The sequence below is a fragment of the Mustela erminea genome, chromosome 3 (genome assembly GCF_009829155.1).
Source record: "Mustela erminea isolate mMusErm1 chromosome 3, mMusErm1.Pri, whole genome shotgun sequence".
Taxonomy (NCBI): domain Eukaryota; kingdom Metazoa; phylum Chordata; class Mammalia; order Carnivora; family Mustelidae; genus Mustela; species Mustela erminea.
Window position 1 is genome coordinate 87,729,468 of NC_045616.1, and position 15,626 is coordinate 87,745,093.

The following is a 15,626-nucleotide window of genomic DNA, read 5'->3' on the forward strand; positions in this document are numbered from 1 at the left end:
CCTTTCCAACTCACCTGCCCCTACCTGTTTTGTTAAGTGCCTCCTTGTAATCTTAATAGGTTTCAGCACAAACATCCCACTTCCTTACAAAAGGCTTCCCGGACACCCAAACTGGGCAAAATCTCCCTTTAAAATACTCTCATGCAGGGCAACTGGCTGGCTCAGCAAGTAAGCATGTGACCCTTAATTGCAGGGTCATCAGTTCAACCCTACCTTAGGCATGAAGACTACGTAAAAAGCAAAACAAGACAAAACAAAACACAGTCCTTTCTTAACACCTGTCATAGATATGTTATTTATTTGGATAATGACTCAATTTGGGATTTAAGTGTGTGTTTATTTGATGCTTGTCTCCCCACTAGACTAAGTTTCATTCTGATTTTATCTGATGTGAACCTTGAAAAAATGACATGTCATCTGCCAGGATGTCCACTGGAAGTGCAGCCCGAATTCTTTGAAACTACTCCTACAATAGATAGGATGTGTTCCCTCTCCTTGCATCTGAACTCTGAGGCTCCCTGGCAAATAGAATATAGCAGAATTTACACTGTGCCAGTTTTCAGGCCCAAGCCTTAAGAAAATGATCATCTTCCTTTTCCTATCACCTTGGATGCTTTCTCTTAAACCTAATCTCCATGCTATAAGAAAGCCCAAACAGCCCATGGAGGGGAACAAGAACCTTGGTCAGCCTCAAATGAGCTCCCAGCTGATAACTCCAACTTGGCCAGTTATGTAAGTGAGCTATCTTGGAAATAGAATTTCTAGCCTCTTTCCCTCTCCCTCCCTCACTCCCTCCACCCAAAATCCCAGCTGATATAACATGGAGCAGAGATGAGTTTTCACTATTGAACCCTGCCCAAATTGGAGTTTCCCGAGTGAAATGACTTTTTTTTTTAAGCTGTAAATTTTGAATGCTTCATTATACAGCAATAGGTAATAGGAACCTCAACCAGAATGACAACGCTGTGCAGAAAGGAAACACTTCCTGGGTTAGGATCACAGAGCTGTTTGTGATGTTATGTCATCCCGACCCTCACTGAGCCCTGACTGAGGCCAGGAGCCTGTAGTATTTGTTGGCATACAGATGGCAGTCTGTGGCAGTCCCCCAACGAGGATGACCATCCTTCATGTCCATGCTGGTATGCAGACATGGACCCAGGCTTCTCTCTTGCTCATAATCTCCTATCCCCAGGGAAGTGGCTGGTGGGGACTACTAAACTCCAGAGTTTTGCCCTCGACATTTCCAGTGCTGAACAACTAGCTACATGTGGCTAGTGGCTGCCGTACCGAACAGTGCAAATGTAGACTATGGCCATCACATAAGTTTTATTGGACTGTACTGCTCTAGGCTCTTTAAGATTGGTCAACAGAAATGGCCTTGCTCTCTTGGGGCCCTGGGTGGCATAGTTGGCTGAGGGTCTGACTCTTGGTTTAAGCTGGGGTTATGATCTCTGGGTTGCAGGATCCAGCCCTCAGTGGGCTCTGCACCCCACCTGGGGCTCCAAACTCATCACGGAGTCTGCTGGAGTTTCTTTCTCCTTCTCCCTCTGCCTCTCACCATACTTGTGCTGTCTCTCCCCTCACCCTATCTCTCTCTGTCTCTCTCTCAATAGATGGATAGAGAAAGAAAGAAAGAAAGAAAAAGGAAAATAGGAAGGAAGAAAGAGGAAGGTAGGAAGGAAGGAGGGAAGGAAGGAAGGGAGAAAGAAAGAAAGAAAGAAAGAGGGGGAGGGAGCGAGGAAGAAGGAAGGGAGAGAGAAAGGAAGAAAGAAAGGAAGAAATGGCCTTGCTCTCCAGGATGTGAGAATAGACATAAGAAACACTGAAAAATCAAACAAGGGCTACCACTGGGAAATCCACAGAAATGGTCACATTGATCAGGCCACAAATTTCAACCCCAAAAGAGGCTCCTAGGGAGCCTTCTGGAGCAGCCTAAGTGGCCTAAGTGGCCTACCTGAGCTCCTCTTCCTGGTTACTGATAATACTTTCTCCAAACTACTTAATAGAGTCATTTCCTGCTTAGGAGTATTAAATTCCACAATTTCAGTACCCATTATGTTCAACAAAAATCTAACACAGCATCATGGTTAAGAACATGGATTCTGGGGGCACCTGGGTGGCTCAGTGGGTTAAGCCGCTGCCTTCGGCTCGGGTCATGATCTCAGGGTCCTGGGATCGAGCCCTGCATGGGGCTCTCTGCTCAGCAGGGAATCTGCTTCCCTTCCTCTCTCTCTGCCTGCCTCTCTGCCTACTTGTAATCTCTCTCTGTCAAATAAATAAATAAAATCTTTAAAAAAAAAAAAAAAAGAACATGGATTCTGGAGGGGTGCCTGGGTGGCTCAGTGGGTTAAGCCTCTGCCTTTAGCTCAGGTTGTGATCTCGGGGTCCTGGGGGGTCCTGCGATCGAGCCCAACATCAGGCTCTCTGCTCAGCAGGGAGCCTGCTTCCTCATTCTCTCTGCTGGCCTCTCTGCCTACTTGTGATCTCTCTTTTTCTCTGTTAAATAAATAAATAAAAATCTTCAAAAAAAAAAAAAAAAAAGAACATGGACTCTGGAATCAAACCTCCCATGTTAAAACACTGTTCCAAAGCTTCTTAGCTTGGGTGACCTTGGCAAGTTACTCATCCTCATAGAACCTGCATTTCATCTGTAAAAGATTAAAATCTTCTTTCCCAAGATTATTGTGAAGATCACATGAAATAGTACTATAAAGTCATAATGGTGCCACAAAATAGTAAATACTCAGTAAATTTTAGCTCTTATTTTTCCTCAGCTTATTTGATCTTATTTGGGTTTCCAAAAAGCCCTCAAAGGGGATTTGGTGAGGATGTGTGGTCACTTTAGGATCATTTTATCCTTCTGCACATCTACAGAAGGAGATGGAGAACCTCTGTTCTCCATCACTTCGATGCCCCTCTTTAGTTCTCCTTATCTCTTCAGTACCTTGACAAAGTTGAACATGGGTCCACTGTGGCTGCCAAAACCTGGTACCTGCCTAGGAGGACTCTTATCTTGGGTGAGGCCACTTTCCTTTCCTGTTCCTGGGCTTTGGGCCACCTAAGTAGAGAGTATTCATACGTGGAAGAGAGATCAGAAGAGGCTGGAGTCCCATACTCTGGGGGAAATCTAGAGATTAGGGCGCAAGAAAGAAGCTTGTGAAGCTAAAGATGCAGGGGTTGCCTTAGTTAGCTCTTGCTTCACAGGTCTAGCAGTTTAACAGGCCCTGGGAGAAGGCTGAGAGAGCCGTTCTCTGAGCGAGGCCTGTTCACTTCCCTAAGGAAAAATAAGCCGAACCCCGACTGCTCCTTCGGTCTGCGTGACAAATACAAGACGAAACAGGTGTGCAGATAAACTATGAACTTAAATTACTAAAGGTTGTTAGAGATCTCCCCCACCCCAGGAGGCACCTTTCAGAGAGCGGCTCCTTTAAGAGGCGGGCCCCATCCCTCCTAACAAAGGAAGTCCCCGCCCCCAGTTGCCAGGATGCTCTGTGGCGTCGCATTCTCATTGGTGGGCGACGGTGGGTGAGGCGCCCAGAGACAGCCATTTCCAACGAGCTGGCGTGGGCGAAAGATGGCGACGCCCCTCGGGTGGTCGCAGGGGGGCTCTGGATCAGTGTGTCTCGCCTTCGATCAACTGCGGGACGTGATCGAATCTCAGGAGGAACTGATCCATCAGCTGAGGAACGTGGTACGCAGCCAGAAAACCTCGGGGAGAGGCCGACCTGAACACCTAAATGGAGGGGGCGGGGCCAGACCCTATTCCGAAGCCAGTGGCGAGCTTAGAGCACATTGCCAATGGCGTCATCAGGGGGAGGCGGGGCCCAGATGTCTTATAGCTAGTAGGAGTGGAGACAAAATGATTCAAGGTCTTCACGAATGTCTACCATGGAATTTAAATCAAAGTCAAGTTAATTTCTACTTCCTGTTTGGTTGTATAAGTCCGGGTAGTTATGTCCCAGTCTATTCACCGAGCCTCACTTTGCCCATTTCTAGTTGGAGAGTACTTCATTGGCTTCCCAGGGCGCTCAGGTGCAGGCACTGAAGCTATAAAATCTTTTCTCTTGTGGGCATCCCCTCCCCGGTGTCTAGTGCAGCGCCATGCTGAGGGCAGTAAGCACTGGTTTGTCCCTTACACATGTGAACATAAGGGGTTCCGACCTCTTTATGCCCCTTTGCTTTTGCCTTCTAGTCAAACCCTCGTTCCTGAGCAAAACATTGGAGCCACAGGTTACCTGGACAGGCATGGTAAAATCCTGGCCAGTTGGGAGTTCATGGTTTCTCTCTCTCTCTTTTTTCTATTTTGATTAGAAGGTCGTGAGATAGCTCCAACTCAGAAACAAAACTGACTTAACATCTATTTCTCACTCTTAACATCTATTTCTCACTGTGTGCAGCTCTAGGCACTGAATTACCTACAATTCCCTAAGGGTACCTAGCTCTTTTTCTTCACAGCTGGCATCTGCTGGCATTTGCATGTGTGTTCTCACCATGTGAAACACTTTTCTGTTCCACCACCACTTCTGGCCCGCCCCTGTTTAGTAGTCAGATGCCCTGTCTGATGATCTTTCTTTGGAAGGAATTCTGATCTTTCCCCAGGCCAGAGGCCTCCCCTGAGCACCACAGCCCTTTGTGGTTCTCCATCATACTCCCATACCGTTTTAGAAGTGCTGGCTGCAAGTTGTCTCCTATATCAAACTGGTTACTCCTTAAGGGTAGGTAGGACCTAGAGCTGAGCCTTTGTGAATCTTATGGAACCACATTCTCCCTTCTCAGATCTCAAGTCTCATGCTAGGTGCCCTGGGTATCATTCCACTGTCTGACCTTGGTCCTGATCCCTAGAGAGCGCTCCTCCCACTCCAGCCCCAGGCCCTCCCTGAGCCAGGCTCTGTTGCAGATGGTTCTCCAGGATGAAAATTTTGTCAGTAAAGAAGAGTTCCAGGCAGTGGAGAAGAAGCTGGTGGTAAGTAATGGCCTCTGCAGGCTCCTAATCTTTTCCCATTTCCTGGGATTCCTGTGGATGGGCACAGTTATTGAAGTCTCTGAGAGCCTCCAGCCCTACCTGTGAGGACAGAATCTTCCTGGGTCCTGGCTTCCATGTGCCTCTCTGAGAAAGGGAGCTGGTTAAGGGGATCTAGGAAACCAAGGTGGCTTGGGGGTAATGAGGTCACTGCTGCTGCCCCTGCAGGAAGAAAAAGCTGCCCACGCCAAGACCAAGGTCCTCCTGGCCAAGGAAGAGGAGAAGTTGCAGTTTGCCCTCGGGGAAGTAGAGGTGCTATCTAAACAGCTGGAGCAAGAGAAGCTGGCTTTTGAAAAGGCGTGAGTGGACCTTGGTAGGAGGGGAAGGGTTGGGGGTCCAGTCTGCCTGTCAGCCTTCCCACCCTTTCTTTTATTCTCCACCCAGGCTCTCCAGTGTCAAGAGCAGAGCCCTGCAGGAATCCAGCAAGAAGGACCAGCTCATCACCAAGTGCAATGGTAGGCGGGAGGCCCGTGCCCCCCCCCATGCTTACATGCATGGGTTCTTCCCTAACAGCCCAGTGCCCATGTCCAGGGCAGGGTTTCACCCCAACTTCTGCCCCCGGCTGAGGATACAGGCAGGCCCAGGCGGGCCACACCTTCGCAAAGGCCTACAGGGACCAGGCAGGCCACGGAAATGAGGGAAGCAGTTGGTGTACAATATTCTTCATGGCCATAAAAGAACGGGCTCGCTCCCATTTTTCTTGAAACATACGACCTTCTTAGTCCACCTTTTGTTTTCCCACTTTTGATGGGTATTAGAAATAGCGTAATTTACTCATAACTATTACAAGAGGGACAACAGGGCAAGCTCAGTCCCATTTGGGAGCTGATCCCTAGTGTCAGGGTTGGGGACCCAGCAGGGAGGAGTGGGGACCATGGTGATGGGAAGAGCCATGCCACTTCTCAAGGGCTTAATGTCTCTGCCATGGGAATGGGGACCCAGTGTTGTCAGATCTTTAAAAAAGAAACTGGAAGCCAGGTTTTAACGGAAACCTTTCTGACTTTTTAGTGTTGGCAACTGATTTCAAAATTTTAAAACTATTGTATGGGCCAAGTAAAATATGTCTGTAGGCCGTTAATTTTCATCTCTGCTCTGTGCCAGATGGCTGTGATCACTTCTTGGCTCAGCTGGTGCTAAGTTTGGGGGCACTTTTTGTTAGCCATCCAGTGTCCCTAGATCTCAGGAACCCCTTTTTGGTTTCCCAGAACACTAAATTCCCTTTACCTAGTCATTTCTATTAAGAAATAGATATGGATTCCATATGCAGTTTTGAGTAGGCCAGAGACTAGAGCCCAAGTCCAAAAGATATTCAGGGTCCCTCCTGATGGGCTGTCACCTGGAGTCTTGGGCACCCCATACCCACCAATCCAGCCCTCACTCCCCCTTGGTGAGTACTCTCACTGGTAAGATGCCAGCAGGCTGATGTCTCAGTCTCGCTAGGTGGGCTGATAGGCCTCATGGCTGTTTGATCAAGGCCTCCCACTGGGGCCCCCTGGGGCCCAACAGGCAGTCACTGCCTCCATACCCAAGGCCACTGGACCGTAGTTCTTCCTCCCTCTCTACCTATCCCCCCACCTCCCGAAAAGGAACCTAGAGGTCTTTCCTGGTGGTGCCAAGGCATTTCCTAGAGATCAGTCTAGGCCACAGTGCTCCCGACTGCTTATGCAAGGTGTGTGTGTATATGTGATGGGGATGGAACCTGGCTGCCTCTCCCCAGAATGTCCCAAACCCCTTTAGTGGGACACAAACCCTCAAGTGAGCAAATCTCATGACCTAAGCCTTCCCCTGGCCTGTGCCCTCCCTACCCTCTAACCTCCCTTTATGTGGGTTTAGTTTGATTTTTACACTTACATAGTTTCTTATTTTTCTCAAAGGGATTTTCTAACCATTTTCTCATTAGGTGCTATTTATCTTAAATTCATCTCTCATTTATTTTAAAAGATTCACATAAATTTCTGATGCCTTTTTCCAAAATATCTTCACAATCAATCAGTCTGGGTGACCTTGGGAAGAAGGGTCAACAGTCCTGGTTCTGTGACCCACAGAGCTCATTTTCATTCTCTTCCTTCCCCTGTGTCTTTGTCTGTGTCCTCTTTTCTATGCTGTGCCTTAACTTTTTACCAAATCTTTTCTTTGAAACCTTAAATGCTTTAGCATTTCTGCATTTTTAGAGTTTGTGTTCTAGTTAATGTTGATCCAGTCTTTAAAGGCAATGGGATTTTCTTCCTATGAGGATCAGAATTTTCCAAGGCTGCCCAAGGGACAGTTCATATAAAAGAAGCGCCCTCCAGATCCCTACAGCCTCTTTCAATTTTGATGCAAGACACAAAAATCATCTTTGCATCTAATGAGCACTTAATGTGGGGGTAAGCTTTGCCACCACTCTCTCCCTGGGTGCTCCCCATGCCCTTGTGGAACAGGAGCTGTCCCTGTCCCCATTACAGATGAGGAAACGGCTCTAGAAAAGGAGGCAACTTGCCCAAAGTGGTAATGCTGTCTCATCAATATTAACACTGTTGAAACATTGCCTTGTTCTGTTCTCTCATCAGTTCCTGAGTCTTAACTCTCAGGAGCTGCTCCTTGAGAGTGGGGACCCTATCTTCTCCTCTGGAGCCCTAGCACAGGGCTAGGCATCCAGCTGGCCCTCAGCAGGTCTGCTGGGATTGAGATGACTGAACTAAGTAATATTTCTAAGTCCTAAACCCCCAGAGGATATCCTGTTCATTCATTCCACAAATAAATTTATTGTGCACCTTCTTTGTGCCAGGTACTCTTTCAGACCTTAGGGTTAAAACAGTAAATTTAAAAAATATTTATCCTTGTGGATTTTGTGCATAGAAATCCCAGTTGGGAAGACAACATGTGAGTAAAATATATGGTATGTTAGCTATGGGGGCTAAGAAGAAAAAGAAAGCAGGCAAAAGGGATAGGAACTATTGAGAGGGGTTGTACTTTTAGACTGGGAAGGATTTTGCCAAGGAAGTCCTATCTGTAAAGATTGGCAGGAGTTAAGGAAAGGAACCATTCATCCTCAAGCCTATGGGCAGCGCTGTCCACCTCTCTGCAAGGGCCTCCACCTGCCCTCATGTGGCTCACCTGGTCCAGAAATAGAGTTGTGAAGTCACTGACACGTTCATCAGACATTGTGCCCCTCAGCCACCATCCTGTCAAAACTCCCTAATAAACTCATTCTTACTAAGGTGTTAGCAGCTACTTGTGGAGAACCCCTGGGTGGGGGGATTCAAGTTCTTAAAAAACCTGTAAGGGAATGAATGCCTATCTCAGGAAGGAGCCCGTGGGATGGGAACCACCCCTCCTCCCTGCCTCTCTCCCCCACAGAGATTGAGTCTCACATTATAAAGCAAGAAGATATACTTAATGGCAAAGAGAATGAGATTAAGGAGTTGCAGCAAGTTATCAGCCAGCAGAAACAGATCTTCAGGTGAGGGGTCTGGGCCAGGCTGGGGGTTGTTGATGAAGTGGGGAACCAGGTCTCTGGCCTCTACCGTAGACTGCCCCCAGCCCATGCCCAGCCGGCTCCGTTGCAGGAATCACATGTCTGACTACCGGATCCAGAAGCAGCAGGAGAACTACATGGCCCAAGTACTGGACCAGAAGCATAAGAAAGCCTCAGGGACGCTTCAGGCCCGGAGCCACCAGCGCCCCAGGGAAAAATAAAATGGTCGTCGCCTTCCTGTTCTTTGGCTGTAATGCCCGACCTCTGCCTTCTCTGCTGTGGGGGTCCCCATCCCTATCCTTCCTATCCCCGTGGGTCCTGGCCCTTGCCACCACCGGCCTCACCAGGGGCCTGATTCCCAGGGAAGAAACGGGAAGAAGCGGAAGGTGCTTTTTTTTCCCTTCCTGCTTGCCTTCTGGAGGACCTTTGTGACAAAGGGAAAATCAAGTTACCAGGGACTTAGAGGGGGACAGGGCTTGGACCACCGCCTTGTAGGCCACTCCTGAGTTTAGAAAAGGATGCTGCCCAGGTCTCCAGCCCCTGCCACTTCCCTCCCTCTCTTAGGTAGTAGGGAGAGGGGAAATTGGGGGGTTGTAGTCTAGGGGAGGACTACTTTGTTGTCTAATAGGCACTGTCCTTCCTACTCTTGGTACTTAATCCCTCCCTATGTAAACAGCTCTGGTTACCCCTGGTTACCTGTAAACACCCCACCCCACTCCCAGCGCCCTGGTATATTTAACTCTCCCAACTTGGCTATAGAGCAGGAAGGGCTGTGTGTGTGTCTGTGTGTGTGTGTATGACAGAGACAGAGAGAAAGAGAGAAGCCCTGACCAGAGTCATCTAAGACAGTGGGTTCCAGGACCACAATGAATTTGGGAAATCCATTTCCATCATATAACAAGACTGTTACACCTGTGAATCATACTTGTACCCTCTTACACTTCCCCCAAACTGAGGCTCAACTCTAAACAAGGGGAAGGAAGGGAAAAGGACAATGCTATGTCTATTTTTAAGATGTGGAAACAGTCTTTGAAGGGGCTATGACTTGCTAAAGTTGCATATGCAGGCTAGAAGAGGGGCAGCATTGATCCTGTCAAAAGGCATCATTGATGGCTAGGTGAGCAGGGTGACATCCAGGCCGGGGACCCACTGGGTTGCTGGGTCAGATTTATCAAGTCTAGCCGAACCTGGGTCAGTGTGAGGGTGAGTGCATAGGAGAGGGGGAGGTGCTGGTGCTTTTGCTCTGAGGCCAGCTAGGGCCTGAATCATAGCACCACTGAAGCCAGAAGTTTCAAGGCAAATGATGCCCATTGTCATTATCACAGGACAGTGACAGGTGGTAGCTGCTTCCCCACCAGTTCCTGTCCCCAGGGTGGGTCCTTAGGTGGTGGGGGCTGGAGTGAGGGCCTTGCAAGTGCCTAGGGGACCATAGAGCTCTTTCTGCCTCAGAGGGGCTTTACATAGGGGCCCACAGCTACCCCCAAAGATTCCTAAGAGACTCCACATCAGCATCTAGCCCTTGTTCTTGGTGCCACGGCCATCTGTGAAAGCTAGAGCTATCCACTCTAGCCCCTTCAGTATGTTCCCACTAAAGGCAATGGGTCCAGTCAGGGACTACACCATCCAGAGGCAATAGCACAACTTTTGGATTTAGGGGAGCCCTCCAAGCATTGCTCCTCCATCAAAGATTGTGGGGTGATGGGTCAAGGAAAGTGGTGAGTGCACCCTATGAACTCTAACTGGGACAACTGATGAGAGGGCCAAGGAGAAGAGGAGCACGGGAGTGATAGGAAACCTGGGGCTAAGAGGAAGATGAAATTGCTCAGAAGACCTGAGTCGCCTGACAAAAAAGTCTGGTCCCAGTCCCCTGGCTCACATTCTGATCCACAGCCCTGGTCCACGCGCTTGACCTCAGGCAGGTCCCCGCTCAGCCTCTCTCTGAGCCGGTGAGGAGCAGTCAGGCCTAGCTCCTGGCTTCCAACCGGGCACCCACTGGTCCCTCACCGTCCTGTCAGCCCGAGGCTGGATAGGCATCGTAGGCCTCTGGCCCGCACCAGAGGAGAATGTTAGAAAAGTGAAGCCCAGGGGCCAAGGCTGTTCCGTTGGCGACGCCACTGATTCGAGAGGGGACGCGGCCGCTTTAAGGCGCGGTGACCCCACGACATCTGCGGGCGGGGCGGGGACAGTGCGGGCGTCCGTGGCACCAGCGGAGGAGAACGTGAGGGAGGTAGTGCGCGGCGTCCAGCCCCACCATGCTGACCGCGCTCAACCGGCCAGCCCTGCCTGGGCTCCCAGGGCAGATGCCCGCGGCCCCCGCGCGGCGTCAGGATTCCTCCGGCTCGTCAGGCTCCTACCACACGGCTCCGGGTTCTCCAGAGCCCCCGGACGCTGGGCCGGACGCAGGGTGCCGGGCGAAGTGGCCCGGGGGGGCCCCTGCGCTGGGGGCGGGCGCACAGCCTCGCCTGTCCGTCAGCGCCCAGAATAGCCGCCAGCAGCTCGGGCCCGGCTCGGGTTTCCCGCGAGGTCCGGGCTCCGGCCCGCCGCCACCCCAGCCCCAGCTGCGCATGCTGCCGTCGGGGGAGATGGAAGTCATCTTCGGCGCCGGGGCATTGTTCGGCCGCTCTGACGCGGCGGATAGCGAGGTGCAAGAACTCACCGCGCGGGCTTTCCGCAGCCTCTCTCCGCCCGGGCCTGCGACTCCGGCTCCCGCCGCACCGACGCCTCAGGCCCCCGACGGCGGCTCCCGCTGGGCCACTTACCTGGAGCTGAGGCCCCGCGGGCCGAGTCCCGGGACCCCAGCGCAGTTCGAGTGTGTGGAGGTGGCGCTGGAGGAGCGCGACGCGCCCGCCAGGACCCGGACAGTGCCCAAGCGTCAGATCGAGCTGCGCCCCCGGCCCCGGAGTCCCCCGCGGGAGGCGGGAGCGCCGCGCCCCCGACTGCTTCTGCGCACTGGCTCGCTAGACGAGTCGCTGGGTCGCCTGCAGGCAGCCGCCGGCCTAGTGCAGACAGCACTGGCCAGAAAACTGAGCCCTGCGGCCCCTGTCCCGAGCAGCGCCACCTTCGGGCCCACGGGGCGGCCAGAGTGTGCGACCCGGGAAACGGACCGCATTGCCCGAAGAGTCCTGGAGGAGGCCAGGTCTCGGCCACCCCGCGTGCACTATAGTTCAGCCCCCACTAGGGCACCACGGCCGTGGCCCAGCCTCCGAGAGCGCGCGATTCGGCGCGACAAACCCGCGCCGGGGACCGAGCCGCTGGGTCCGGTTAGTTCCAGCATCTTCCTGCAGTCAGGGGAGAAGACTGAAGAGGCGCACAGTCAGGAACTCAAGACTCGGTTGCCTCGAGAGTCTCCGGATCGAACCGTCCTGAGAGCACAGAGTCCACCTTTCGAGTCTACAGCCCCCCAGGAAGTTCCCAGTAAGGCTGGCAGGCCAAGGAGCTCGTCCCCGCTGTGGCAGGCTCCAAATGGAACCTTACGGGGCCCACTCTGCCCGTCTCCCCAGAATCTGCTCCCATGGAATCGGGCTCTTTGGAGGGTAAGTAGCCCGTCGTTCCCTGAGGCATCCTCTGCATGGGGAAATCAGGATCCCGCTGTCGAGGAAACGGTCAGCAGAAGCCCTTCCCCACCTACCCTTTCCCAGTGGAATCACGGTGTTGCCAGGACAAGAAGCCCATCCCCCAAAGCTTCCCTATCGGAGGTTCCGGAACCGACAATTAGTTATACGGCAGAGGGCTGTAGAAACCCGTCCCCGCCGGCCTTGTCCTCATGGAAGGCTCCAGATCGTATTAATGGAACGTGGAATCCAGCTCCCCAAGAGACGTGGGATCGCACACTGCAGGGCTCATCGATGGTATCTACGTCGGAAGCTCTGAACGGAGTAGGACAGGAGGAGCTGGAGCTGCCTAGGCCATCCGCACCCGGGACTCCCGAGCTCACGAAGGCGCTAAGTCCTTCCACGCGGGAGATGCGGGATCCTGCCTTCCAAGGCAGTCAGCAGTCGCCAGAAGCGGCTGCACCTGAGCTGCCCCTCAGTCGCCCGGTGGGCACCCTGGAGGCCGATGTGCGCCAGGAAGCCGTGGGCCCTGGAGAAGCCGCCTCGGGTCGGCCGCGCGTGGCCATCCCACGGCCCCGAGACGTGCGCAAGATGGTGAAGACCACGTACGCACCCAGCTTCCCCGCCGGAACCCCGGCTTTGGGGCTGCCTGCGCCTCCTACGGAACCCCGCGGGGAGGAGGGCGGCGCATCCAAGACACAGGAGTTCCAGGCGCTGGGGTCCCCAGGCCCAGCTCACTACACTTCTGTGTATCTCAAGGACTTTCTTCCGGTCGTGACGCACCCCTACGAGCCCCCAGAGCCGCCTACTGACACAGTACCCCGGGACGCTTCGCAGCCCAACGGGGTCCTGAGGCGGAGAGCAGAGAACAGCACAGCAAAACCCTTCGCGCGCACTGAGATCCGCCTGCCCGGTGCACTGGTTTTGGGCCTCCGGCCGGAGGGAACCGGGGGAGTTCTGGTGCGCGGTGCTGGCAAAGAGAACCGCGATGCTGAAGCCCAGCGCCTGGTCCCCGACGGCGAGGGGCGGACCAGCCCTCTAGGCGGCGCTCGCGCCTCACCCCAGCAGTCGCCCTTAGGGGCAGCCGGGCCCCAACCACCCCGACCACCCTGCCCCGACTCCCCGCAGGCGCACCCTAGCTCGAGCCCTGGGATCGCACCCAAACTGGAGGTGCGCCCTGGAGCCCCCGAGCCAGCGACTGCCGTCCAGTCGGCTCTCCCGCGGGAACCCCAGGTGTCGGCTGGCAGGACAGCCCCGCCCCAGCCCCGTGCTGCCTCGGCGCCTCCAATGGACCGGTCCCCGGAGGGCCCCTTGCAGGGGGCCCGCAGGCCACCGGGGACCGCGTACGCGGGGAAGGTCCTGGTGGACCCCGAGAGCGGCCGCTACTACTTTTTGGAGGCGCCGCGGCAGCCTCGGCTGCGGCTGCTCTTCGACCCCGAAAGCGGGCAATATGTAGAGGTGCTGGTGCCACCGTCGCCCCCGGGACCACCCCGCCGCGTCTACACCCCGCTGGCCCTGGGTTCTGGCCTCTACCCGCCTGCCTATGGGCCTCTCTCGGGACTCTCAGTCCCGCCTTCCCCTGGCCCACCGGCCTTCAGCGGCCCCCAAGTACCCTGGATTTCCGAGGCGGGGCCCCTGGATGGGATGTACTACCTGCCCGTGAGTGGAACCCCCAGCCCTGCACCTCCTCTGCTACTCTGTGCTCCGCCCAACAGTTCAGGTTCAGCCGAACCCGGCAAGGGATCCTTGTTCCCCGTGTGAAGCCCCAGGGCCCGATCCCCATGGTGTTGGGGCCTGTTTGATGGCCTTGGAAGTTCCAGCATCCAGTCTCCTACCCACCGTTCCTTCTATCACCTCCCTCTCTTTTACCCTTCCCGGCCCATCTTCACACTGGAAGTTACCTTCAGAGAATGTATCAGACTTTGGGACTGATGGAGCTGGGACTCAGAAAGTGGTTGCCTACTTCCTCCTCCAACAAAACTGTATCCTCTTTTCCCAGGCATTCCCAGAGTGTGGTGTGTGTGTGTGTGTGTGTGTGTGTGTGTGTGTGTGAAAGTGAGGCGTCTTAGGAGTTGTTCCTAGGAGCTGACTTGAGGGCGTGTTGGGAGTTCACTGAGGGCAACAAGAAAGAGGCTCAGCAGAGGATGGGGCTGCTCACGGAGGTGGTGATCTGTCTGTCCCTCCCTGAAGGTGGACCCAGCTGAGGAGGAACAGGCTAGTGAGTGCTGGTGGGATGAAGGGAGGACTGTGACTAGCAACTCTGTTATTGTTTGGAAGAGGCTCTGAGCCTTGGCCTGGGAGGCTGTGTGGGAAAGTGGCCAGTACAGCCACCAGGCCAGGCTGGATCTGAGAAAGGGAGCTTCAGGGACGTCAAGTGGAGATGGAGCAGGAATGTCATATGGAAGGAGCTATAGAGGGTCAGCCTGGGGACGGGGCTTGAGTGGGGAGGCAGTGGTAGTCTCCAGCTGGGAGCCCCACTTCTAATCCTCCCCTCAACCTCAGCATCTGACTTGGCCTCTCTAAGCCCTCAGAGCTGAGCAGGCACATCCTGGGGCCAAGAGTGGAGGCTTAAGCCATTCCCACCCAGGGTGGGGGACAGATGAAGTGAATCATCAGGAAGGACTTACAAGCAGGAAGGATGGTTAAGCCTCTCGACCCCTCTGGGTGTAGTGGAGGGTGGGTTAGGGCTAAGGCAACAGAAAGGATGCCATGGGGGTAGGGAGCAGGGCAGAGAGACTTGGAGCCCTCAGCTGGTTCTACTCCCTTGGTAACAGATGTAGCAACTGTGCCCAGGGAAGGCCTGGCTTGGGAGGCTAGTCACAGCAAGGAAGGAACAGAACCCAGAGCCTATGTTCTAATTGCATTGAGATTGCTGGAGCCTCTGAGGAGTGCTGAGAGAGATGCATGGGGTAGGGGGTGCTCTGCGGGTGGGGTGGGGGGGTCTGTGTGTAATTCTAAGCTTGAAGTGGTGGGGCCTTGTTGAACTGATATGTGATGTGATGAGTTTGGGGAAGAACAGTTCTCATTAGAAGCAGTTGTTAGGGATGGAGATTGATGCCTTACCTAAGTTCTAGGCCTCTGGGCGGTCTTGGTCCCAGGAAGTTCCGCCTCCCTGCGTGGGGCTGGAAGCTGACTGGGAGAGCTGTGAATCAGAATAAACCTGAACAACTTCTCATGGCCAGAGATGTTGGTTCTGATGGCACGGAGGGCCCGGGGTCCCTCCTGCTCCCCTCCCCTCATCCTGTGTGCAATAAATCACTGACCCAATGAGCCATGATCCTTGGAACAGCTGGTGTAAGTTGTCTGATTTCTGACTTCCTGCTGCGACCTCCGACACCCCCTGTGATGCTCTTCCATGCCTGGGTATGGCCTGGGTGGAGGGGGCCCTAGGGCCCAGGAAAGGGGCCCTGTATGTCTTTCTTGCATCATGTTATCCTCGTGTCTGCAAACTTGCCTCCCAGGAGAGAGACCTAGGCTGGCAGCCACGCCTGTGGGCTTTGGGGTCAGTCAGGCTTAGGTTCTAACTTCAGTATGGCCCTTCTAAGCTGTATGGTCTTGGATTCATCACTTCTCTCTCAGCCTCCATGTGCTCATAAAA

General features: G+C 53.7%; 2 protein-coding genes across 2 annotated transcripts; both read left to right on the forward strand.

The window, feature by feature from the left end:
* The first annotated feature begins 3,509 nt into the window (after window positions 1-3,509).
* Window positions 3,510-8,719, forward strand: SPATA24 (spermatogenesis associated 24). Its single transcript, XM_032336545.1, has 6 exons — window positions 3,510-3,691; window positions 4,898-4,963; window positions 5,189-5,319; window positions 5,405-5,475; window positions 8,360-8,462; window positions 8,569-8,719. Exons 1-6 carry the CDS (start codon window positions 3,575-3,577, stop codon window positions 8,696-8,698), a joined length of 618 nt encoding a protein of 205 aa, XP_032192436.1. The 5' UTR covers window positions 3,510-3,574; the 3' UTR covers window positions 8,699-8,719.
* A 780-nt stretch (window positions 8,720-9,499) lies between these two features.
* PROB1 (proline rich basic protein 1) lies at window positions 9,500-15,314 on the forward strand. The gene has a single exon (XM_032336524.1). It carries the CDS (start codon window positions 10,730-10,732, stop codon window positions 13,787-13,789), a length of 3,060 nt encoding a protein of 1,019 aa, XP_032192415.1. The 5' UTR covers window positions 9,500-10,729; the 3' UTR covers window positions 13,790-15,314.
* The last annotated feature ends 312 nt before the right edge of the window (window positions 15,315-15,626 follow it).